The 25,234-nt window shown below is 35.9% G+C and overlaps 4 protein-coding genes across 9 annotated transcripts; 3 read left to right on the forward strand and 1 right to left on the reverse strand.

Moving 5' to 3' along the window:
* The first annotated feature begins 1,799 nt into the window (after nt 1-1,799).
* LOC137748286 (RNA-binding (RRM/RBD/RNP motifs) family protein) lies at nt 1,800-5,419 on the forward strand. Of its 3 annotated transcripts, none has more exons than XR_015954816.1 (10): nt 1,800-2,230; nt 2,314-2,411; nt 2,628-2,868; nt 2,953-3,050; nt 3,136-3,201; nt 4,287-4,376; nt 4,543-4,611; nt 4,700-4,806; nt 4,932-5,077; nt 5,232-5,419. XR_015954816.1 is itself a non-coding variant. In XM_068488415.2 (9 exons), the coding sequence occupies exons 1-9, from the start codon at nt 1,869-1,871 to the stop codon at nt 5,025-5,027; spliced, it is 1,227 nt and encodes a 408-aa protein (XP_068344516.2). In that variant the 5' UTR covers nt 1,800-1,868; the 3' UTR covers nt 5,028-5,200. The 3 variants fall into 3 exon arrangements, 1 of the variants encoding a protein (XP_068344516.2); XR_015954815.1 differs by having other exon boundaries at nt 5,294-5,419; XM_068488415.2 differs by lacking the exon at nt 5,232-5,419 and having other exon boundaries at nt 4,932-5,200.
* A 284-nt stretch (nt 5,420-5,703) lies between these two features.
* LOC137746418 (GDSL esterase/lipase At5g03610) lies at nt 5,704-9,585 on the forward strand. Its single transcript, XM_068486437.2, has 5 exons — nt 5,704-6,172; nt 6,283-6,498; nt 7,669-7,952; nt 8,537-8,843; nt 9,240-9,585. The coding sequence occupies exons 1-5, from the start codon at nt 6,106-6,108 to the stop codon at nt 9,461-9,463; spliced, it is 1,098 nt and encodes a 365-aa protein (XP_068342538.2). The 5' UTR covers nt 5,704-6,105; the 3' UTR covers nt 9,464-9,585.
* A 6,098-nt stretch (nt 9,586-15,683) lies between these two features.
* On the forward strand, nt 15,684-17,630 carry LOC137748166 (copper transport protein ATX1). Its single transcript, XM_068488264.2, has 3 exons — nt 15,684-15,916; nt 16,587-16,665; nt 17,276-17,630. Exons 1-3 carry the CDS (start codon nt 15,905-15,907, stop codon nt 17,449-17,451), a joined length of 267 nt encoding a protein of 88 aa, XP_068344365.1. The 5' UTR covers nt 15,684-15,904; the 3' UTR covers nt 17,452-17,630.
* Nucleotides 17,631-18,696: 1,066 nt separating this feature from the next.
* On the reverse strand, nt 18,697-23,894 carry LOC137747266 (neutral/alkaline invertase 3, chloroplastic). 4 transcript variants are annotated; one of them, XM_068487343.2, is made up of 7 exons: nt 23,602-23,894; nt 22,326-23,145; nt 21,550-21,715; nt 21,236-21,447; nt 19,804-20,297; nt 19,677-19,725; nt 18,697-19,402 (listed from the first exon to the last, which is right to left on the reverse strand). In XM_068487343.2, the coding sequence occupies exons 2-7, from the start codon at nt 23,034-23,036 to the stop codon at nt 19,076-19,078; spliced, it is 1,959 nt and encodes a 652-aa protein (XP_068343444.2). In that variant the 5' UTR covers nt 23,037-23,145; nt 23,602-23,894; the 3' UTR covers nt 18,697-19,075. The 4 variants fall into 4 exon arrangements, with proteins under 4 accessions (XP_068343444.2, XP_088538768.1, XP_088538779.1 ...); XM_088682642.1 differs by lacking the exon at nt 23,602-23,894 and adding an exon at nt 23,323-23,381; XM_088682653.1 differs by lacking the exon at nt 19,677-19,725 and having other exon boundaries at nt 19,787-20,297; nt 23,602-23,857.
* Between the last annotated feature and the right edge of the window lie 1,340 nt (nt 23,895-25,234).

Below are 25,234 nucleotides of genomic sequence, written 5' to 3' on the forward strand. Positions count from 1 at the left end.
TTTTTTAATTTCTTTTTATTAATAAGAAAAAAGGTTGTTGCACTGTTGATGTCATATTTTGATAAATTACACAAGGTTATTTTAATTTTGAATCGCATCATAAATACAATTTCAAATATTATATATTTTAATATTATAATGTTATACTTTAAATTATGAATACAATTTCAAACTTCTTTTAAATTTTTAATGTTAAATAATGACATGGCATGAGTGGGACCCACTCATTTGCCGCCTGAAACAAAAAATCAATTAATTAATAAATTGTTTATTTTTTATTTAACAATTAAAACTAATTAAAAATAAATAATTTTGTGGGCCCACCCCCAATCCTCAGTTATCCTATTCCTTCACTCCTCGCCGACTTCCCCCTCTCCGTCTCCGACCTCCCCTGCTCTCCTAACACTACATTCATAAGGGCATCCTCTTCCCCACCCTTGTTTTTTATGAGAAGTTCACCGGATTTGGGGCCAGGGATGTGAAATTCCTCGAAGGTAGAGAAGTTCACCGGATTTGGGGCCAGGGATGAGAAATTCCTCGAAGGTGAGAGCTTTGTTGGGTTCCCTGAAGACAGTTGCCGTCATAAACGAAGGCGTTCGGCCACCGACAACTTCTCACTGTGAAATCTCAAGCTCTCCTCCTTGGATTGTCACGCCCAGATCCCAGGATACATCGAAGATCGACACGTGACGTCACCGGATATCTGTTCATGTTCATCTGTCATGTCTTGCCTCCGAGATATGAACATAACATAAATCAAAAGTTTAACAGCGTGGTAACTTTCTTTTGCATCATGGCTGCAAGCTGGTTCGTTGAAGAACCAATCTTAATGACGGAGGAGGATCATCGACATGACGACGTCAGGAGAGGGTAGAACCGAGAGGATTCAAAATGGGGAATCCTCGAATTCGATGAATTTCAACGATTATACAAGAAACATCGTCGGAGACGATGGTGCAAAACCCAAAAGAGCACGACTGTAGGTCATGATTTCCAGAAAAAGGGGACGGCAAAATCGTGGTCTCGGCTTCAAGTGAGGCCGGAGTTTTCTGGGTTGGGGATGACGCCAAACGGCATCGTTTTCTTGGGTTCTCAGGTGGAGCGGGATGTGCTCCAGTGCACCGCGACTCGGGACTCGGGACTCGCGTGGTGTTGCGGTTCAAAGGCTGCAGCAAGCTGGGTTTCGAAAGAAAAAAAAAAAAAATCTAAATTCTAATTTTTAATTTTTTTTTTTTCAATTTTAATTCAATCTGATAATTAATAGATACAATATCAATTCACATAATCTAACAATTATAAATATAACGCATACAAAATTTATGTAGTATTTAAAATTCGTAAACGTATAGTTAGATTATGCATTGTGTTGAATGTTTATGCTATGGGTTGATAAAATATGAGATAAGAAATGTTATTTTGGAAGAACATGATTGAATGATGAACTGGTTTGCAACAGAAAAATTTACATCAGATTTCTTAGCGTAAAAACTGTAGGGATTTCCCAGTCTTTTTTTTTTTTTTTTTAAATGGGTAACTGGTATTCACCCATTTCGAGTCCGGAGCGATTATGGGAAATCTCATCATGCTCATGATCATAGTTAAGGAGACTCATCAGCTCAGAATATCAAACATGTGACCTCCCATATTTTAATTATATGTGCCACTGCACTTAGAGAAAAATAACTACTAACCAAATTTTTTTAGAATTTATTATTAATATTTCAAAAATTTTATTTTATAATTTAAACTTTTTATAAGAAAAGTGTTATTGGCATAAATTTTTATAAACGAGCGCATGATAAAAATTTTAGAATGCTAATTGCCATAATATCTATCACACACCTTCCATAGCAGGCAGCTAGGCGGCTATGGAGTCTCTCTGTCCCCCCGCAGGAGTTATCGCATCCACAAGATTGTCATTCAAACCTCCCAAAACCCAGTCTCAGGCCCCGACTCCCAACCTCCGATTCCCCTTCTCACCAACCCACAACAACCCTTTCAATTTCCCTTCATTTTCCTTCACTTCTTACACTTGTTTCTCCGTTCAAACATCATGCGCTGCTTCAACTTCAGCGACAGCATCGGCTTCCACTTCTCTTCCTTCGTCTTCCGCTTCCAGCGACAACCGCCATTGGGTGGTGCTCATGGAGGCTCCTCCGCAAGGGGCGGCGATTTCCAGACAGCAAGTTATTGAATACTACGTCGAAACCCTTCGAACCGTTTTGGGCAAGTGGGTATGCCGTAACTTATTTCCTTTATTTTTGTACTGCTTAGAGTTTAGCCTGAGTTGTGGTTTGATGTTGATTTTTTCAGTGAGAAGGATGCTCAAATGTGTATATATGATGCGTCTTGGGATACCCATTTCGGGTTTTGTTGTGATATTGACGAAGAAACTTCCTGCAAGCTCGCACGTAAGTTCGATTCTTTTTTACTTTATGTGTTATTGAATTGGTTTTTCTGCAGAGTAGATGTTAGTGTTTTATATATGTTGTGGTTTTGATGAAATGAGTGACTACTTCAGATATAATATGTTTAATCAGATAATGAGTTTTTTTGAGGTTCGATCATTCGTTGTTCTCAATAAGTCAGTGTTGAATGACTAAATTCATTTGATGAAATTATTGTAGGTTTACCGGGGGTTTTGTTGGTTAAGCCTGACCCGGATTATGTTTCTCAAAAGAAGGATTATAGTCCCCCAAATGTTAGGTCAAGTAATATGTCGTACTCTCAAAGTGGAAGTGCTTTGTTGTTTCCTCTTTTGAATACAAAAAGGTGGCTTGTTCGAATGGATAAACCCAGCATTGGGGTTGTTACAAAGGCACAAATGGTGGATTATTATGCTCAAATACTAACAAAGGTCCTGGGGAAGTAAGTATTGGATTATGAGCATCAACGCTGTTGCCTTTCTTATACTACTTTCTTTTTCTAATTTGTGCTTCATTTTTTCGGTAGCGAGAAGGATGCACAAATGTGTATTTATCATGTTTCCTGGCAATCTAACTTTGGGTTCTGTTGTGAACTTGATGAAGAGTGTGCACAGGAAGTTGCTGGTTAGTGTATGCTCTTAATTTCTCTGTGCCATATTTGTGTTAATACACCTGTCCTCTTGATTGCTCATGATCCTATACGCTGCAGGTGTTCCTGGGGTTTTATCTGTTGAGCTTGACAAGAATTGGGAGTCGGAGAATAAAGATTATGGAGGTTTTTACTTTTCTAACTTGGATATGATCTTTCACGAACAATATCTTTTGTGGTTGTCATTTTAGAATTAGATATAAGATCTTCTAACTCATTGGTAAGTAAGAACTTTGCTTTTTGATTTGAGATTTTGAATGCCTTTTGAACCTAAGATCTGCTTCTTCTTGTGACTTATGTCCATGCAGAAAATATGATAGCGCACTTGTTTTGTGACTGCTTAATACTTTTAGACAATTTAAGTCTGTCAGTGTAATGTTATCCAAGAGACTGGAATTAAAAGGTTATGTAGATTAATGGGACTTGGGGACTTTGATGACTGGATAAGCAATTTTTCACAGAAGTTCTTAAGATGTATGACTTGGGAGTATAAAATATAGAAGTCACATACTATTTTTGTCCTGGAAATAAAGGGTTTGAATTTTGGCATGGGTAGAAAATGGTGTAAATGAGATGAACCACATGGAGAAAGCCGAAGGAAAATATTACTACCGACAAATTTTAGGCTATCTGACCATCCTGTGAAAAAAGAGCTTCATTTTTAACAGGTCATGTCTTCCTGGTGTTCTTCAAATTATTTTGGTTGCTCATTTTTTACCAATGTTAAATATTTGGAGAGGCTTGGTGGATTATTTGACAGAGCTTGACCCTTCGTTGGACAGTGGTTATCTTCTAAGTTATGAAGTTCATTTCTGATTTTTCTTCCACTAAATGATGGCATCAGTTATACCATGTTTACCAAGCGGTAGAAAATCCGTGTTTCTTGATGTTTTGAATATGATTCTTTGTCACATTAAGTACTTCTGTTTCATCTGTGGAATACGATGTTTCTCGATGTTTTGAATACGAAGTTTTCGATTCTGAAGAAAATGTGAAATTGGTTATAAACAAACTGACATTAATATTATTAAGTACAAATTTATGGACTGTCATGACTATTTACTTTGCTTTTCTTTTCAAGAAACCAATGTTTTATAATTTTATTCAATATTTGTTTGGTTAGGTCTGTTTCTATTTGATGGCATCAATGCTATCATTGAACAGTATCTTCCACTGTAAACATTTATATGAGTTAGCGACGCGTTTCTCAGGTAATAATTTACAGAATTCTACCAATCTCTCAACTTCTGGAGCGGCAAGTGAAACAACCCCCACAAAGACAAAGAAACTGTTTGTGACTGGTATGTTGCAAATTCAATTCTGGTCTTAAACATTCATTTATTTGAATAGGATTCCTTTGCACCCTAATCGTTGTAATTATTCATAAGATCTCGATATTCATAACTTTTTGTGGCTGTTTTTTTCCTCATTACATATTCCCTTAAAAGGATCTTGCTTTCTGAACAGGCCTATCGTTTTATACATCTGAGAAAACCCTCCGTGCTGCATTTGAAGGCTATGGAGAGCTTGTTGAAGGTACTACCCTTTTTTTATAGCTTAAAACGGGGTTTCTGATTTCCTGGAAATGGCATGCTCGTGCTGATGAACTGCTTTTTCTCAACAGTTAAAATAATAATGGACAAAATTTCTAAAAGGTCCAAAGGTTATGCATTCATAGAATACACCACGGAGGAAGCTGCTAGTGTAGCTCTCAAAGAGATGAATGGCAAGGCAAGTTTCAACATGGTTTTCGTTTTGTATAAATCTGATCTCAATAAATCAAACACACAGGCCTAGTCTTGTAACCCTCGAGAAAGATAAAAGCTTAGCCTGTTTTGTGTTAATGTTGCCTGCAGATCATAAATGGCTGGATGATAGTCGTTGACGTTGCCAAGACTAGCCCTCCAAGATCCAGTAGCAGGGGCCAGACCAGACCAGCAGCAACCAGATGAAAGAGAGAGGAAGTTATAGAGAGATTTGCCGCCGAGAAATGAATTATTCTGTACGACAGTGAATTCCTTTAACCTTTGGTACTTGATAGTAACAATTTTACTTTTCAAAAGAAATAGATTGAATTATTATAGGGATTACATTGAGTTCTTAATGTTACTTATGTTAAGGCGTATCGAACTATCCATTTGTATTTTGACACGCAGGTGCATCTTTCTCGTCTAATTCTCTTCCCATCCCACTTCTCTAACTCTCCATCTTTGAATAGGGAGAGATGGCAGGATCAGGAAAACATGAAGCTGCTTACATCTTTCTCTGCGGGTCAAAAAAACCGAAATGGATTGTTGAGTAAAAGTGGTTAAGGGTGGTTTATTTGGATTATCACTCAAATAAATTAGAATCCAACTTGTCTTCACAAAAATTTACTCTTTAAGTCCGTAATATTAGGTAGCTTTATAACTTTAGTATGAACAGCGTTTGGGATTACAAAAGAAGCATACAACAGTTGTTTCTTTCAAAAAGCACTTGGAAGTGTTATTTTCAACCTTCGGAGCATTTTTAACTCGTCTTAGCAAACATGATCAAAAGCGCTCTTGGTGGTCTAAAAGTATTTTCAATTATTTTAAAAGCACTTACAAATATAACTGGTATTACTGCTCTAATTTAAAAAAAAATAGTAATAGGCTTTAATCACTAAAAAAGCAATCCACCGCTTGCAATGGTTATATAAAGTCGAAAATGTTATGTAACTGCAGGATTAATTACATACAAGTCCAAAATGCTTGCCATCTTTACAGAATGGAAAACTTCTTAAATGAAAGTGTACTAATAAGGTTAATTTGAAGGTCAATTAATTTTGAATGGAGCATCTGGAACTGTATCATATGAATTATCATTTTTTTTTTTTTTTTTCAAATTTTCCGTTTTCTAACCTGTAAAACCTAATGTTCTTGACTCTTCAGTAAAGTACATTTATATGTATATGTGTGTGTGTGTGTGTGTGTGTGTGTGTGTGTGTGTGTGTATATATATATATATATCATCGCAGCGTCTTTCCTTTCCACCAAAATCTGGTTTGAAATGGAGAAGAAAACCACCGTCGCCTCTTCATGTTGTCTCCTTCTTTTATGTGTCGCCGCTTTTGCTGGTTAGTCAACTAACTTAATTATTATTGAATTTTGACAATTACAAGAATTATATTTTCATTAATTTGGATATTTACTATGTTTTGTTTTTTTAAATGCTTTGTACATGTAGTAGCAGAAGTTCTTGAGGCACACCACCACCGCCACCACCATCACCGCCTCAGAAATGATGGTTCTGTGAAATTTTTTGTACTCGGGGACTCGTATGTTGATACTGGGAATATCAGAAAATCTGTGTCTCCTTCATGGAAGGAACCTTATGGGATCACTTTTCCTGGAAAGCCAGCCGGCCGGTTTTCCGATGGTCGTGTGCTCACTGATTATTTAGGTTCGGTTTCCTACTCTCTCAACTCAAGACTCTTTTTCTTTAGATTTAAATAGAATTATTACGGTCTACTAATATTATCTTTATATGAGGTTTTTAAATTTGAATTTCGTAAAAAGAATTGTTATTAGCATTTCAAATTTTTATTTTGCACTTTAAATTTTTTATATTTAAAAAGAAAAATACACTTTTAAATAATGTATAATGACATTTTTGAAGTGAAATGACAAAAGTTTAATATAATAAAAAATAAAGTAAAAATAATAATAATTGAAAACTGACGCACGTCTATCACAGAGACATACTCTCTCTCCTATCCCTCATATTTCTTAAATTGGTTATTTCTGAAACTAAATACGGGTATTACATTATTTTTTAAACTGAATATTGACTATTTATGAAAACTAAGCATGGTTACTATCATTATTTCTTAAACTGAACACGGATAATATCACTATTTCTTAAACTGTACACTGATAATATCACTATTTATTGAATTCAACACTAACTATTTTTAAAACTTAACACTGGTTGGCGTGCGCCTTGCACCAGGACTTGGTTGAGTTTTTTCTTTTCGTTTTCTTTCTTTAGTCCTTACCTAAAGTTATTATATGACTTTTGGTTCAAAGTTTTGAAATCCTTTCCCTTAGTTTTTCATTTTTTTTCCCCTCTATTTTTTAAGTGTAGATGTATCGTTGTATCGGAAATAGAATAATGTATGAATGAGCATCCTAGCATATGGTAGTATAAATTTCAGTTTTGCTTCTAATTAAGGCTTATTAATTGAATTGATTTGTGATACTGTCATTTAGTCTCACTTTTCTTTTGAAGTTGAATTTGTCTCAGTTTATTCTCTTATCAAAATCAAGCTATTTCACCTTATTTACGCCCACATTAGGAGAGATTTGGCAATTTTAGAGGTTTATAGAGTCTAAAAATATACCTTGCCAACAACAATGGCTCATCTCTAGCAACATGATACGAAATGTCTCATCTATCTTTTCATTTAACTTTCATGAGACGGAATTGACAAAAATGGGCGAAATGCTCGATTTTGGCTTCAAGAACAAAGTGAGACGAATCCAATTTCAAGAAGTAAAATGAAACTAAAAGATCAATAATTAAGTTTCTAATTAATGATATGTTGAAATTAATATTTATGTATATATGCAGCTGAATACTTGGGTCTAAGACCTCCAGTTCCTTACGCATTGAGAAAATCTGCGAACATATCGGAAGTGGAGAAGGGAATGAACTTTGCATACGGAGGTACGGGAGTTTTCGATACGTTGGTGACTGAACCAAACTTGACCACCCAAATCGACTTTTTCCAACAGCTAGTTGAACAAGAAAAACTGTATGCCAAACGCGACCTAATTAAATCGTCCATAGCTCTCGTGTCAGTTGCGGGGAACGACTACGGAACTCATATGGTTAAAACAGGCAATGGCAGTGAGGTGAGTGGTGGTTAACCTAACTCTATATAATGTGTGTGTGTGGTTTTAAATTTTGGTGCGTTTTGGTGATACATGCTACAATGTTTTAAAGACGTGTTTTTGTGATACTATTTAGTTACTTAGTCGGAAAATTGAGTGTGATACTAATAATATAGAAATCAATTTTCTACCGTTGGTCGGAAATATATATATATATATATATATGACAAGAGAGGGTAAAAAAGAGGTAATCAATCATAAAATACAGAAGTAGACATGCCCCGCATTAAATATATAAACTCACCCCTATCAAACTCACACCACTATAACAATAAAATAATACGAATCAAACTCACAATGGTTGATTTATATATATAAACATCACACTCACCTAAACCACTGTGAAATGCCTTGCATGTTTATGATTAATTAATGAGATTTTCCTTCAAACAAGTGATACAAAGATTATTAATGGCTTTAAAAAAAATTGAACATTTTTTTAATCAAGTATACAACTATTTTAGGGCTCTTGGCATGGCTACAATTATATATTGGATTGTGAGGCTTGCTGCTAACTCCAGCACTGATATTCCTCCAAATGACAGGATTTGGCAGAGTTCACCAAGTCGGTTGTTAAGCAGATTGCTGTGGATTTGAGGCGTATACGTGATTTGGGAGTGCCAAAAATAGCGATTACTGCAGTAGAGCCCATGGGATGTATTCCGCGCTTAACTTCCTTTCTTTCCTATCAGAACTGCAGTGAATCGCTCAACTTGGCTTCAGTGTTCCACAACCAAGTTTTGCGCCAAAACGTGGAACAGTTGAATAAGGAGTCAAACAATTCTGCATTTGTAATCTTGGATCTCTATGACGCATTTTCGTCTGCAATTAATCCCCAAAAAGACCGTCAAGGTATGTACGTAACTGCATTTAATGGGAGCTGTTATTGACACTCCACTCCACAAAAGTCATCATGCGAAAAACAAGAGGGAAAATTTGTATAGAAAGGAATGCAGTACGTATGACATTTTTAACGATGCATGATATATGAACCACCAAGTAGCTGACCATCGATCTCTTCAGTTCCTCCTCTACTTTAGATCAAGTAATTGTTGCGTGGTACTGGACGACGCGCACTAGGCAACGTCTCATCTACATGTCATCGTATGATTTATATTTTTTGATATCTTGTAACTGAAGTGAATATTGGTTACTATCTTAGTTGCTGCATAATCTATGCGTTCTGTGACATGCTTGTTTTTGAGAATTCAAGTAGTTGATTGAGCATATGCTTTCTTGGTATATCAGGAAACACGACGTTCCAGATTGATGAACCATTAAAACCATGCTGTGTGGGGGTGAGCAGCGAGTACTCATGCGGTAGTGTGGACGAGAGTACTGGAGAAAAGAAGTACAGCATATGCAGTCATCCCGAACGGTCTTTCTTTTGGGACACGGTGCACCCCTCGCAGAATGGCTGGCATGCTGTTTATTCCTCTTTGAAATCTTCTCTTCATCAGTTGTATTCGTGATTTGGTTATGCGCAAGTACGTAGTTATATCAACAATCAGAGCTGCCCCTAAAACTGCAACCAGACAAAGAATTTCTGTACGAATTGACATGATAATATGACATTATTTGTCACCATTTGAAATCTTCGCGCAGTAGTACAATAAGATTTTAAGGGGTTCCAAAGATCGATCACGATTTAAAATCTATTTACAAAAGAATTTTCCTCTAGTGTTTTCAAGTTTCGTAGACGTTGGCGTTGAATCTTTTTTATTTGTGTGCATACAATGAGATTGTGTTGCGTAGAAAATCAAATTCAAATTCAACGCTAACATCTATGAAACTTGAAGATGGTGTTGTGCTTCTCAACTAGGCTACAAGATTGTTGTTCAAAAATGTCACGAATGTTATTATGTTCATTTGTTTTGTTATTCCACCCCTTTTTCATTATTTCGAGAGAGTAGTATTGAAACAACCTTAGCATATACGTATGTATTACTGCTCCAAAGGCAACAACTTTAGCTTTGCAAATAACATACGTACACTTGCCACTTTTTAGGTTAAGATACTTAGATACTTGGTCATGCTTATTCATAACTTGATCAACGAGCAACCACAGCATGATTTTGTTTGGAAAATTCAGCCTTGTTACTTGCCGATCCAAATCCAGGTAACTGCTGCTTCTCGCCGCGACCTCCGTTCTCACTCTCTTCGTCGATAGTCTCCAATCTTTTTCCAAAAGTAGGCCTCCGCTCCGTGCGCACAAGGCGCGGTGGTGCAGCTTCTTGCAGAGTTATGACACTTGATGACCTTGACATGTCTCTTCCTCTAAATAACTTCACTAGCTAGCTTGCTTGATGTTTTCTTTGATCAACTCTTGGTGAATAAGCAGAACACGCAGACCGTTTTATATGAAAAGAAAGCATCCACAACTTCAATTGGATCTATGCGTCATGCGTCATATATTCTGCAGTTATTCTTTTTTCTTTTCTTTTTTCAAATACATACATTCATATATATATATATATCTTTGCTTTATCGTCAAGGAAATCAAATCTGTATGCTTGGTTTTATATATGTGTATATTATTTTCAAAGGAAATGCCAAAGTGGATTTACGCATATCTATATACGGATTATTTTGATGGGAACAAATAGCTTTCGGCACAAGTGAATCATACCTAAGTGTTAAATTAGCCAACTTTAAAGGGGTTCTTCAGGAGTAATTATCTTTCCAAAGTACCAAATCATGTATGGTGACTCAACTTGCTGGTCAAATTGGAAGGTCCTGATGCCATGCATTACTAATACGTAACACAAATTGGCCAATGAAATTAAACTACCAGCTATTGGATGTGCACAGTTATGCCATTTCAATCCGATTACGATATTCTCGTTGATCAACTGACAACCATAATCATTATTCGTGATACAAGCACTTTGTAAGAATCCATAGGAGAACAATATTCTCATTAAAGTAATAGTTTGTTTATATGCCACTTGTTAGATGGATGACAAGGAATTGAATATGTTCTTTCTACTTTTTATTGATTTTTTTAGGCTTCTTTTTAGCCACGTTCTCATAAATTCATTTTTGATCTTTTTTGTTCCTATAACTTAAAATTCATTATTTTATACTTTGAAACTCAATATTCGCTTCACTCTGGAGGGATTTTGTCTAATATGTTAAATAGATGTCAAATTTAGTAACGTGGCATAAAAACAGCTTATGTTGCATTCATGTGGAATAAAAAAGAAGGGTTTTTTGGTCAAAATCTCTTGTTACTTACTTTTTAATTAAAAAACTTAATAAATAAGTGAAGTGGCGACTTAGTTCGACCACAACAACATACAAAGTTTCGCAAGAAAAAAGATAATTTGTCCATTTTACGAGAACTAACCATACCAAAATTCATATACAAAAAATTATAGTGTTAAAACTTTTAGTATGATTACGTTGATTACTATTACAGCGCTAAATTTCTGTATACCGAATATTTTCACTCTTAATTGGGTTGACATTACTCATTAGAAGAACTTAGAGAGAGAGAGAGAGAGAGAGAGAGAGAGTTGAGAGAATGAGGAGGAGAGAGCCCACCGAAGGATGAGACTTTGTACATCTAGCACTCTAGCACAGTTGGAGCAGTACAACAACTTGATCACTGCTTCTGCTTTTACTAGAAAGTGCCAAAGGGGCCAGAAGTCACAAAAGCGCCAACGAAGTTGGGAGAAATGTCCATATTTAATGGACGTTATATGTCACCAATACGTCAATAACGTTATTATTATTTTATTTTTGATCTTTTTTGTGTAAAGTAGAAGCTCACCTAGAATAATATTGAGCCTTGGGCCATTCGGCCTTTTGGTAAATTTGACCTTGGTATTCACTACCTAGTGAGCCCTATAATGTCAAAGTTTTTGGCCCATCAACAGTAAAAAAATATGTGCTCATATCGTTTACCTCAATGATAAGCCCTATAATTCCACAGGCTCTGGATTTTGACCACATTTCTAAAGCAGTTAGAAAATTGGTCAGTTCAATTTAATACTTGAATTGAATCACAACAAGTGATCTAGTGGTAAAGGCGTGAATTACGGCTCTCCAATAAATAAAAACATATGAGAGGTCTCGGATTCGATGTTCTGAGTTGACTAGTATGCTTGAATGTGGCCACGAGCAAGGTGAAATTCTTTATAACCTCTTTAGGAGTCGATAACCGTGACTTGCCATAAGTTGTTCCCATTGTTTTTTTTTTAAATCTAATATTTGGACTGGATTTATCTAATTAAGTTTTGGCATCAAGACATAAGTAGATTAGGATGAAAAACAACTTTCCATGGTACATCAGCAGTTATATGGTTTTGGAAACTTTGTCTTTTGTTACACATGGACGCATTTAGCAATTCCATTCATTTTAAGGTTTTTATCACGAATGATCCTTGAAATTGACATTTACCATCAAGATGATCCCTGAAATTGAAAATCAATCAATATAGTCCCTGAAAATAGGTGTCGCAAATCAATATGGTCATTTCGTCATAATTTTGTTAAAAAATCTGTTAAGTGATGATGTGACACATAAATGGGCTCCATAAGTCTTTTTTTTTCTTCTCACAAATGGTCCTTGAAATTGACCAATGACATCAAAATAGTCGCTAAAATTGACATGCAACATCAAAATAGTGACTAAAATTGAAAATTGATCAATGTAGTCCCTCAAGTAAGTATCTCAAATCAATGTAGTTATTTCGTCACAATTTTGTCAAAAATTTTGCTTTGCGCTAATGTGACACATAAATGGGTCACACAAGTCTAATTAAATTTTAAAAAAAATTACAAATAGGCTTAATAATTTAATAGTTAATAAAATAATTGTCAACCCAAAAACCCAGTCCTCCAATCACCTCTGATCCCAGTCCACATTTCTATACCCCTTACGCTCTCTATTCTCTAAAAAAAAAAAAAAAAAAATCTCAGTACACCCATCTTTACACACTTCACCGAATTGAACCTGGATCGAAATAACCTTTGGTAACGGATTGGCTCATTGGCAACGACTTCTGGGACATACCGTTAACATTTAGGCGATCAACATCCTCACAACCTTAATCTTGGAAAGCTTGTTCGATCGCTTCCTTGGTGGTCTGATGATGCAAAGAACAACTAGGTCTACCTTGAGATAATGAGGTTATAACCGAGGTGTATCCATTTTTGGTTGAAATTTCCACACCCCCTCTTATGCCTTGGTTAAGCTTTGTGCCTTTGAGAATTTATGGAAGGTAGCTCTCTTTGGAGTATGCCCTACTATAAAAAAAAATATCTTCCATTGTGGAAAAAGGTATTTAGACTTTTTTTTAAAATTAATTATTAAACCCGTATTAGCACATAACAAACTTTTTTTTTACAGAATTATGGCGAAAAAAATCATATTGATTTGCGATACCTATTTTCAAGGACTATATCGTTTGATTTTCAATTTCAATGACCATTTTGATGGTGTGAGTCAATTTCAGAGACCATCTTGATGGTGTGAGTTAATTTCAAGGACCCTCTTGATGGTGTGAGTCAATTTCAGGGACCATTTGTGGTAAAAATCCGTAAATCTTGTGGGGCTCATTTATGCGCCACATTAGTACTTAACGGAATTTTTAACAAAATTTTAACGGAAGAACCACATTAATTTGCGACACCTATTTTCTGGAACTACATTGATTGATTTTTAATTTCAGAGACCATCTTGATGGTGAGGGTCAATTTCAATGACCATTTGTGATAAAAACCCTTCATTTTAATTACTCAAATTGCGAATGACTAAGATCCTCTGATTGTTTGTTTAAAAAAAAAAAAAAATCCTCTAATTGTATATTCTTCTTTGGAAATTTTTTCTTGAGGCATTTGGCAACCAATTTTATTTGGATGAATTTGCCGTTTTCTCTGTCTGGTTACTGGTATGATATATTAAAAAACAACCCACTCATTTTACAACTTTAATACGACCCACTCTCTTTTCCTTGGCACACTCTCCCTCACTCTCACTTTTCATCTTCTCGTTAATATCGACTCATTTTACAACATTAATATAATCTACATACATCCCCACCTACTCTCTTTCCCTCGGTACATACACACTCTCTCTCTCTCTCTCTCTCTCTCTCGTTAATATCCACTCATCTTACGACACTAATATGGTCCACATACACTCCCTGCTCACTCTCTTTCCCTCAAGACACTCTCCCTCACTCTCACTTTCCCTCTTCGCTGGGTGGTGGTGGTGGTGCTGCTCTGTTGGCGGTGTCACGCAAAAAAGAGAAGGGAGGGTTTCAATGTTTCACATAGAAGAAGAAGAAGAGCACGAGACTGTTAAGGACTCGTGTAGAATGAAGAAGATTGAGGAGAAGTTTTATAAGAATAAAAAAAAACACCCAAAATGCCTAGAACGCCCTAAGACGCGCCTCGACCACTTCTAGGGAGTTTTCACCTACTCCGAAGCCGCCTAAGCGCGTGACGCCTTTTTTAAAAATAAAAAAACACTATCAAGTAGTAAGTAATGCTTTTAGGGTGGTATGAGAGATTATAAAAAAAGTTTCAATTTAACGATGTTTAATGTCAACAACCATGCATTATTAAAGCCTAAAAATACATGTATTGGTGTTTAATGGTGCACCGTGAAGGTTTGAGGTGGTGCATGTTTGTTAACATGCATGAATAAAATAACTCTGATAAAGCCAAAAACAAAGACCATGGACCAACATCATCTTCTTGTATAGAATAAAGCCTAAGCTGAAGACAAAAAACACTGCTACAAACCTACAATTCCAAGCCTCCGATGTATTACAACTGGTTCGTTGTGTGGCTCAGCTCAATTTCCTCATCACGTAGTATAAATATCGAAGTGTTTGAAAAAATACGACAAATTTTATTGGACCATAAACAAAACGATTTTTGTTAGGGTTGAAAGGTATAAGCTAGGTAGTACAATTTTGTGGAAAGCTAGTTAGGATGCTTTGTACTGTGTACTGCAACGTCTTGAAGTACCATCGCCACATCCATTATCCATGCAAGCTTCTACTGTTTGTGGCGTCAGTTAGTTGACATGTCTAAACCTAAACCGACGGCACTCACTACATTTGAAACACCAGCTGCTTCTAGAGAAGTTGTTCAGTAGCTTCAACAACCATATACTTTCTCTGAGATCGATAATCCCGCATAATGTAATTGAATAATAGCTTATTAACTAAATACAGAATGCCATATATTTACTTTAATTCAGTATAAAAATTTATTTGCAAGTGGTGGAATGTCTCGACAAGTATGGCTTTTGTTTTCAATACATTGCGTTTCGATTTTAAACTTCCTCCTCATGGATCAGAATAACTCTTCTCAAATGGATGCATTCATATTATTCTGGACCAAAAAGGAAATTGCAAATACAACATTTACAAATGGAGAAGATTATCATTACAGGTAGTGTTATCTATACCCAATTTTACTTACCACACACTCATCTTAATTTCAGCTATCAGATCAAATGAATTGAAGAATATTATTTGAAAAAATTAACAAATATATGTGAGAGATGAAAGTAAATGTGTGAATATTATTATCCACCACTAAATCGGAATATTAAACAACTTTTTTATTTTCATTTAAGAGAAAAATGGAATGTAAAACCCGAAAAAGGAATATAAAGGTTTTTTTTTTTTTTTCCTCCTTCTTTATATTCATTGAATAGGTGTTGCTTTCACGTTACGTTACTACGTTTTCCGGGTCAAGCTTTTCCGGTGCGAGGTTGATTCCACCGCCAGAAACATATCGTCTTCTTCTCCTTTTCTACTTTTTATTTTTTATTCTCTGTTATAAAAGGACCATTTGGGTTTGACCAGATGCACAACAGCATCCAATCAATTTCATAACAAAATTTATCAATTCTTCCTCAGTTTTCTTGTAATCCCAAATACCCTAATATGGCTTCTCAGGTATCCACCTCTCCTCCTCTTCCTTTCATTTCAATTTTGTATCTGGGATTTTGATTCAAATTTAATGGATTGGATTGGGGTTTTGGTGCTGGATGTTAAGTTAAGGTCCTTCTAAGTCAAATTTGGGTGCGATTGCACATAAATTTGTTGAACCAATGTTGGGTTTGATTTAAATTTTACGTTTTGTTTTACAATAATATCTTATGTAGCAAATTATGCTTTTACTTGTTCTTTTTTTTCAGAAATTTTAATTTTTGATTAGGTTAGTTGGTAGGGGAAATTTTGATTTACTTAAACTTGTTATCCAGATAAAAACAGTTTTTCAAGTTATTCAGCTTTGCTTATTACTTCTGAGAGCTAAGAATTTATTCTGATCAAAAGCAATTAAGGAAAAGAAATTCAATTGATTGAGCAGTCTCTTGCTACTCAATTCGTTTTGTTGTGATTTGGTATGTGGTTTTCAAATGAATTACATAAATAGGGAGGAACAAAAGAAACTGATTATGTCTTTGAGGTGAAGAGAATATCTTGAAGATTGATGGAGAGTTTGAAATTATTGTTAAAATGCCGATATGTTAGCATAGTATTGGTCCTTTGAATTTCGGTATATGTTTGTTCCTTGGTTTTTTTCAGTACTGTTAATTCAATCTTTGGTTGTTTTTCGATGCAGACCACTACAGTCCTTAAGGTTGGTATGTCATGCCAAGGCTGTGTTGGGGCCGTCAAACGGGTTCTTGGCAAACTTGAAGGTTTGTTTATAGCTCCTGTGTTTATCTGGTTCAATTGTGTTCATCTGCCTACTCTTCAGTACCGTGCTCAAGTCGTTTTTAATCTACCATAAGAATATCATTTGAATCTTCTTTAATACCTATTATATTTCAATTGAGTATATAAGTTATAACAATAGGCAAGGTATGTAATCATGTGAGTATGCGCACGAATGTGGAGTTAAGTGTTGGGATGCTTATATCTTGTTAAGGTCCGATATATCTGTGTCGTGTACGTTGACACTGAAGCTCTGTACACTGGTACTTCGGTGTCCTTCAAAAGAAAAAGGAAGAAATAGGTTGTGGTTCTTATATCCTAGGGCTGGGTGTATACTTCTTCACCTTTGGTTTAGAGGCCATGAAAATCGTCCCTGTTTCCCTAGGTGGTCTTTTGCGTTGCGTATTATCCCGATTCCCACGTGTTAATCCATTTAAAAATCAAGGTGTAGAGGTGGATTTGGAGTAAGTATGTTTGATCATGAATCGTGCTAGTAATCATTGTTCTAACTTTTAACAAAATTTTAGAGTCCATGCTTTGTGGATTTTGTTTATTTTGGTAATGATGGGAGATGTTAATTCTTGTCATCCTCAGGTGTAGAATCATATGACATTGATTTCGACGCTCAGAAGGTGACAGTGAAAAGCAATTTACCACCCGAGACAGTGCTGCAAACTGTTTCCAAAACTGGCAAGAAGACTGCTTATTGGGAAGCAGAAGCATCAGCAGAACCCGAAGCAAAGCCCGCAGAAACTGTGGCTGCTGCTTAGCTTAGTGTTTTGCCTATTCAATGTCGTTTAATATGTGTTTCGTCGGTGAACTTCAACGTGATAGACGATTAAGTCCTCGTTAAACTTTTACGTGTTCGTAAACACACAATGTTTCTCTTTGAACTTGTTGTATGATTTCCTGTATAAATAAATGGAAGAGAGTCAGTTTGTTGTTTGAAGCCTTCTTTTCGTTCCTTTTACTGCTCCGGTTTTTAATGTTCATCCGTCGTGACGCTGGGACTGATAAGTTTTAGGTGCCCCGAGAATGATGAGCAAACATGCCTTTAATGCAATGACACTGATCCTACTCTGCCGTGATGCTGCGGTTTCGGATTCATGGCCGTTACTTGAGTGATGAGGAACCACCACCGCCGTCGCTGATGCACCGTCATAGCAATCCAGGCAAAGCACAGCCATTGTTACAAAAATGTTGCATGTTGCAACGGTAGCATATTTTTTGTTGGTTATGGGATGGATATAATGGTCACCCCCTCAACCAAGAGTCATGTCATGGCGGAATTTGACCAAGCTGGTGCTTAGTTTTACGTGTCACCGCTGTCCATATCTAAGATTAGACTCGGCCCCTAAACTTTTAAAAATGTGTCAAATTAGGACAATATTGACATCTGTTGTAAAATTTGACTAAACAACCTATAGACACGATTCAATTTGGTTTTTTTATTAGAATAGATCACGGTGTCAATATAATAATCTTCAAAATAAAAATGAACTCTCAAATTGCTTTCAACTAAATCATTTTGCATATAATTTTTTTTTTTTTTTGTCAAATGATAGATTTGTTAGACTAGATGTCAGATTATGGAGTCGAGGGGGTTCGAACACCCCAAAATTATTTTTTATTTTTCAATTTGATCAAAAATAGCAAAGTTGGAAGTTGAAAGGAGGGACCTAATTGATAGCTTGTACTTTAAGAAATAAGAAGAGATTTGGTATGAATATCAAGCCTAGTGAGTGATTAGCTCTCTAGTATAGTGATAATCTACCTCAAATAGTCAATATATGCTTTGCTTTCTACCTTCTAGCATGAAAAACTGCAGAAATTGCAGAAATGTACAAGTAATTGGCAGAGAAGACAACAGGGCAAGCCCAGAAAATACAGAGAAGAAGACTACTCGGAGAGAACGTTGCATACCGGCAACCTAAAAACAAGACTGGCAGAGGTTCAGAAATAGAAAAGACGACGGACGAATACCAGAGCATCCACTCCGGCCAGTTCCAACGATCTGCTAAAAACAATGAACTCTCTTGAACATCATTCCGTTTTGTTACATCGATGTATACAAATACTTACAAATAACCATCGGTGGATTCCACAACGTAACAAGATGGTTCAAGTGAGTAACTGTAAATATGAGTCCGAGACTTGGGAGTAAATAATTTTTACAACAAAATATTAGTAGCAGATGAATAAGCTTATGAAAATATATCAGCTTACCCAAACTGAAATATAAATGGAACAAGCAAAAGCGCTATCTTACCACTTTGCCAATTCCCAAATAATCACCGACATAATTTGGTGAAATCAGAATAATAGTTTGCCCATATGCAGACAACTGGAAGTATCGGCTTGGTGCTGAATCGTAACAAATTGTTGTACCAAAAGTCATACAATGTAGGTCTGCTTCAAATTCTTTCGATCACGCTTTCTTCTTGGGTTAGCACTAATCATGCAGGAGAAGGCATTCACGAGTTCAGAATCCTCTTCAGTTATCAAAATCTTGGCTTTGCTAGGATCAGCGAGCAAGAGCTTTGCCACAAGGTATCCTGCAATTGACCAGGTCTGGAACAGGCGTGCTTGTTTTCCAACGAACCTACCTTTTTTCGTATCATAATATTCTGGCCACTTGTCTCGCGAGATCCGTTTCTCAGCAATCGCAACAGCTTTTGCAGCAATCTCAGGTCTATCCATCTTTATGCAAGCGACAGTGAGCTGTGAAATGCATTTATAATGTCACGTCATTGTAAGTATATATATCTATGTAACAATAATTGGATGAAATTCAGATTCAATGGGAATTTGATAAACAATTGAAGTGATATAGCAGAAGTTCAATGTGCAACTGAGGAGGTTATGGTCCGATCAGGTCAAAGCAACAGCCATATATACTATATAGCCCCACGAATGGGTATTTCAACTCAATAGTCGATATATTGGCTCTTGGTTCATCTATCTGTTTGAAATACCCAACACAACAATAACTAACCTGCCATAACAAAGTCGGCCAGGAACCTCCATTATGGTAGGACCATGGCCTGCATATGCAAAAAAAATGTGAGAGAAAAAACCAAAAGTCGAATAAAAGTTTGTTATTACCAAGTCAGACATATTACGTGTTCTTAGGATCACTCCCTGTGATAATCTGCCATTCCTGACTATCAAGAGCAGGATAACAAATCTTAAATGGCATGTCTGCCACCAAATCTCCCCATTTGGCTTCAATCAAATCCAATATAGCATGTGACTGATCTGTTGTCGCAACACTGCTCACTACAGACCACAAGTTCCCCAAAGAAAAGAATCGAAAATCCATATGAGCTGGTTGCAAATTTCCAATTAGATAGCCTCCTTTATTGGGCATCCATTCCACCAGCCAAGAAGAAATTTGATCTGGGTAAATGTTGAACTTATTCACTGCATCATATGAGTACTCTTCAGTCTTGTATCGGTAGATTTCATTCAATTTTCTCAAATCAACCCAATAATACTCTCTGATATGAAATGACAGAGCTACCAGACGATTGTTGAGTGCTCGAATAAGATCGGCTGATCCATCCTCTGGAGCAAGCATCTCTCGTGCACAGAGTAATGCTGAGTAGAAAAGAGCCTGCATGGACCAACAAATAAACTCAGATTCATCCCTGTGATCACGCAAGGAGGAGAGAGGACTAAGTGGGAAAAGAATGACATGCTACAAATGTTTGCAAGACCTGACACCGCAACAACTTCTTTAATGAATAAACCTCCACAAGATTATTACATACACTTCCAACATAGTATTATTGGATGTTAATGGCATCCTCCCGTGTCTCTGACTATACATTTTCCCTCATTGCGGAGATATGTCAATAGCAAGAACATTTCTCTCTGATATGATATGACAGATACGAGAGGTTTATTTCTACTGCTTCCTTTTCCTTTTTCCCCAAAGCTACACAGTGCTGTAACTTTTCTTTTCTCTAGTTTCCTTAACATCAACACCCAGTTTAAACCAAGAATATTAGTAACATTTGGTCTTACTTTTTGCCTTCTGATCAGTTGGTCATTTTCATATTTGTCCTTCTGTAACTATTCCATTTCTCCACAAATATGCACTATTTGAATAGCTTTGATTTGTGGAATTCAATGCCTTCCTGAGAAGAAAACATACATCGGTCCAGGTTGTTCTCTCTGGGGTATGTGGAAAGTTATTATTTGTTATTTCGATTATGTGAGTCGCTGAATTATGAAAATCACTATATCCAAAAGATTAATTATCTTTTTCCGCAATCTTGATTGTTTTTTTTTTAATTCTCGCCCATCATTTCCCATTACTACAAACTCTACTTTGCTTTTTAGACACAGCAAAATTATCTAATCCCAATCAAATTCCCAATATGACAATAGTCATTTTCAACTTCCAATATAGAAGTTAGAACAAACTGACTCAGAAAAAGAGTGCCTCAAAGAGATCAACTGTCAACAAGACTGATTGACTAGTTTTTTCCCCCTTCATTTTCACATTTCAATTATACTGCAATAAATAACTATAAAAGAATATGATACCTGAATTTCAAGAGGGTGACCATGAATTCCCATACGTCGATCTATCATACAAGAACCATCGGTCACCAATAATGTAGGGAACATATCAAAACCATCAGCTAGACATAACCTTAGAATCATCTTAATCCCGGTCTGCACATCAACTCTCTCCTGAACTGAGAGATCGCCCGAGCATTTTCCATAAGCACGTAACAAGATAATCCACCATAACCCTGAAAATTACATAAAGTACGAAGAAGACTTCACCAATGTAAGAAGTGGTAAAGCAAACATAACTTTTTAGCTTTAATCATTTGACCTCATAAATAAATTACCAGAATCTACTGGGGCAACACGACCAATTGCTGCCTCTCCAAAGTCTGGATCCAGCACCTCTTCAGTTGTAGATTCATCACCATCCAAAGGAACAGTACGAACTTTAAAACTAGCAGGCATCAAACCCTGACCAGGACTATGACAATCCATTGTTTTCTCCCAGCTCTGAAATGTAAGAAGTCACACTTGCTTTTAGGATAACAAGTACAGACAACAAACTTACACATGACTTATGGTGGTAACAAACAAGTGGAAGAAAGAATGAAAAAGTACAAGATTTGATAAGATGTCTAATTAAACATCCTCATACAGGAATGCTGTTCACACTGACACACAACGTGAGCCCCATCCCACAAAGCCATTCAGTAGTCCGGACCGTCTATGTTTTATGTTCCTTAAAGGATCGTCCTAGAAAGAAAAAGCCAAATAGAAACCACTCACAAATCTAATTGGGGATAGTGTTTCCAGTAAACACTAAAATAATTGCAATGATAGGCAAATGGCTATGTCTTCAAACATGGCTAACTTTTAACAAGGAGGAACCTTAAGGGGTACAAAACAATAGACGATTCCACCCACTAGACAACATTGCAGGGTGAGCTCTAACATAGTTTCCCATAAACTTGATTCCAGAAACTAAAACAACCTTCATATACATACTTGCACCAAATACAACTGGGGATTAGAACTGGTAATTACTACTACCACAAAAGTTCAACCACATAGTGTTTCTAGTCACAACAGAATGGTCTTTATTACCAGACTACTATATTACCTGCAACTGAAGTGTATGAAGGATAAAGTTCCGAACAATATCATACTCCCCCTTCAATAGGAAAGCTATGCCAGAAGGTATGAAATCACGAATAAAGACTTGATCGTAATTTAACGTGTTGGAACTGGTAGGATCCTTTGCAGCGATGGTTCCAACAGGACTGCCACAATAATAAACCATAGATTCACGTAGTAAATCCCACGCTTCATCCTCAAGGGAATCAATGCTAGTCTTGTGAAAGGCATCTCTAACTGTTCCATTTGTTCCATTAGGTGGCAAGCCCTCCTTTTCCTGTTTCAACTCTTGAATATCTTGAAACCCCAAACCATTTGGCGAATTCACCACATTGTTGATTGTGTTAAATTTCTTTGTACTATCCACAAACCATGTTCCGTTCTCATCTTTTGTAGTTGCCCCGCTTATACTTTCAGCTTGTTCGCACTTGCAACTCAGAATCCAAGAATCACCTACTGTCATCTTTCCAAACAAACCACTCCTTATCCCATTAAGTCGATAATTTCCTGTACGAATTTGTTGCATACCGGAACTGAGTAGTTGCATTTGCATATCTCTTGAGACTCTTCTCTTTGTACATTTTCCGTGGTACTTGGAAGAAATGGCAGGACTGCATTTGCTAAAACATGAATCGGTACTACAAAAGCGCGGTACAGCACCGCAAAAAACTTGAACAACTGCCTCGAAAGTTCCCATCAGCTTAATCTTAGTAAATCCAAAAACCTGTATGAAACTGATAATCCCAACCAAAGTGAATTCAAGACCTCCACTTCAACAGAAAACCGCGAATGTAATACACCGGAATCTGAAACGGAGAAATCAAATTTGTTTAAATAAAGTGATCATCCATGCCAGACAAAAATAAAACATAAAAAGTAAAAACAAATAGAAGGAAAATGGAAGCGGATTCTGGATTCTGGCATTGTGAAAATAATAACAGTAGAAAGGTTAAAAAAAAAAAAAAGGATTTCATTTTTCCTACCTTTTCAAACTCTTCAACTCTCAGAATTAAGCATACAGAAATTAACAAGAAATATGCAATTCACATCAACATCAAAAGTTAATCATAATTCAAAAAGTAACAATAACAGAAATACTCAAAATTAAACAAAACATAATTGCAATTAAAGTTTTCAGGCAAACAGAAACCTTCAAGAAAAAAAGCATAATCCTTGGAAGTAAAAACGAAAACCCAGAAATTAAATGTTCAAAAAATGCAAGAAAACTTAAGAACAAAGCACAATGAAATTGAATTGCTTACCAAACTTTCCCCCAGAAAGCAAAATCCGAGAGTTTGAGGAAGTGGGTTTTCTCTGCGGTGGTTGGAAATGGCAGCTGATGTATCTGTTAATCTTGACGACGGAACATGAAACGTATCATAGCAGGAAATCACATGTACGTTTGCTTTTCCTCTCGTCTTCTCTTTTCTTTACGTTGTCCTCATCTGCTTCAATTTTATTCTTATTTTTTATTGAGGTCTGTGTTTTTTCAACCTTTTTACGATTTTTTTTTCAGCCTTTTATTTATGTTCCTGTTGCTTTTCTTAACGATTGTATTTCCTCTTTTATTTGTTTAGTATTGTTTATACAAAAAATAAATAAAAATAAGAGAAATGATTTGGTCCAACTATTTAAACAATTTTAATTTGTTGTACGGTCAATTTTCATTATTTATTTTTCAGATCAGTTTCAAACAATTACAGAAAGTTAGATATTTCGTACTTTCTTTTCTTCTTTTTCTGTTTAACCGTTTAACTTAATAAATTAACAAACAATCAAGGAACAAACCAGAAAAATGAGTGCAAAATATTAGCATCTTAACACGAGCTCAAACGAATTTTCCCCAATTAAGTTTGTAACATATCTATTCTACATGATTCACAAAACATCATGAATATCATCTTGTATGAGATAAACCTGTGGGGGGAATGGCTGCAGTAATTTAGAGCCAATTTGAATAAAGGAATTTCAATTGGAATGAATTATTTATTAAAAATGACTTAAAAATGGTGATGGTAACAATAACAGACTTTTTATTTTTTTTATTTTTTATTCTAACGATTGTATAATAAAATAATGTCACACCGTCATTTAAAAATGAATGGAAAAAAAATAACTTTACCCACTTTTATCCTATTTTGTGGATCAGTTTGGTTTTGATTGAGTGAGATAATGACAATATTTGAGAAGTTAGAATCAAATGTGGTGGCCGTGAATGGTAGAAGGACTTTTGGATATCTGAAAGTTGGTTTTGGATCGTGATGTAGCTGCCCAACCAACCTAAAAAGGAAACAACGATCTTCAAAGCATACTGTGATATATTCACAAATTGCATGAATAGACGTTTAATTAGTTCAAGATTATGGGGTATGGTCTTACCATGTTTGCTTTATCTTGCTCTAAGCTAGTTGTTTGGTAGGAGGGTTGTCCTATTTAGTTGTGTACTTACATTATGTGCATTACTTTACATTTTTTATGCAGTCTAAAATATGAGTAATTAGTTGAAATATAAGTTGAGGTTTAAAGTTGACAATAGTTTACAGGTTCAGAGAGTGAATATTACTAATTACTAAGAGCATCTCCAATGAAGATGACGAATAAAAATGTGACATCCGTCCTGAATTTGATTGTATTTTATTCCCTAACATTGAGAAATTTCGAAAATTCTCCTGACGGCCTAAGTGAAAATCCTTCGTGGACATTCGAGTCCTTGTCACTCTTTGTCCCTTTGCACATCTTTCAGGCAGTACGTGTCCTTACGAACACGTGAGCGTAAACGAGATGTAAATCAAACGTAGAACGAAAAATTTATGAGAAGTAAATCAGAAGTACAATGAGACGCAAAATGGTAAATTTTGCACTCTTGGGAACCCATTACTTGTTTATCGAGACAAC

Source organism: Pyrus communis, chromosome 2 (assembly GCF_041283825.1).
Source record: "Pyrus communis isolate YQ-2024b chromosome 2, ASM4128382v1, whole genome shotgun sequence".
NCBI classification, from domain to species: domain Eukaryota; kingdom Viridiplantae; phylum Streptophyta; class Magnoliopsida; order Rosales; family Rosaceae; genus Pyrus; species Pyrus communis.

What these genes read in the sequence shown, in the direction of transcription:
- LOC137748166 (XM_068488264.2), top strand. An exon ending in GGTTCTTGGCAAACTTGAAG is followed by an intron (nt 16,666 to 17,275) that starts GTTTGTTTATAG and finishes TGTCATCCTCAG; the next exon opens with GTGTAGAATCATATGACATT.
- LOC137746418 (XM_068486437.2), top strand. Translation starts at nt 6,106, where the DNA reads ATGGAGAAGAAAACCACCGTCGCCTCTTCATGTTGTCTCCTTCTTTTA. An exon ending in ATGTGTCGCCGCTTTTGCTG is followed by an intron (nt 6,173 to 6,282) that starts GTTAGTCAACTA and finishes TTGTACATGTAG; the next exon opens with TAGCAGAAGTTCTTGAGGCA. An exon ending in TGTGCTCACTGATTATTTAG is followed by an intron (nt 6,499 to 7,668) that starts GTTCGGTTTCCT and finishes GTATATATGCAG; the next exon opens with CTGAATACTTGGGTCTAAGA.
- LOC137747266 (XM_068487343.2), bottom strand. Translation starts at nt 23,036, where the DNA reads ATGGGAACTTTCGAGGCAGTTGTTCAAGTTTTTTGCGGTGCTGTACCG. An exon ending in TTCATACACTTCAGTTGCAG is followed by an intron (nt 21,716 to 22,325) that starts GTAATATAGTAG and finishes CTTACATTTCAG; the next exon opens with AGCTGGGAGAAAACAATGGA. An exon ending in GTCACCCTCTTGAAATTCAG is followed by an intron (nt 20,298 to 21,235) that starts GTATCATATTCT and finishes TGGTCCATGCAG; the next exon opens with GCTCTTTTCTACTCAGCATT.
- LOC137748286 (XM_068488415.2), top strand. Translation starts at nt 1,869, where the DNA reads ATGGAGTCTCTCTGTCCCCCCGCAGGAGTTATCGCATCCACAAGATTG. An exon ending in CTTCGAACCGTTTTGGGCAA is followed by an intron (nt 2,231 to 2,313) that starts GTGGGTATGCCG and finishes TGATTTTTTCAG; the next exon opens with TGAGAAGGATGCTCAAATGT. An exon ending in TCAAAGAGATGAATGGCAAG is followed by an intron (nt 4,807 to 4,931) that starts GCAAGTTTCAAC and finishes TGTTGCCTGCAG; the next exon opens with ATCATAAATGGCTGGATGAT.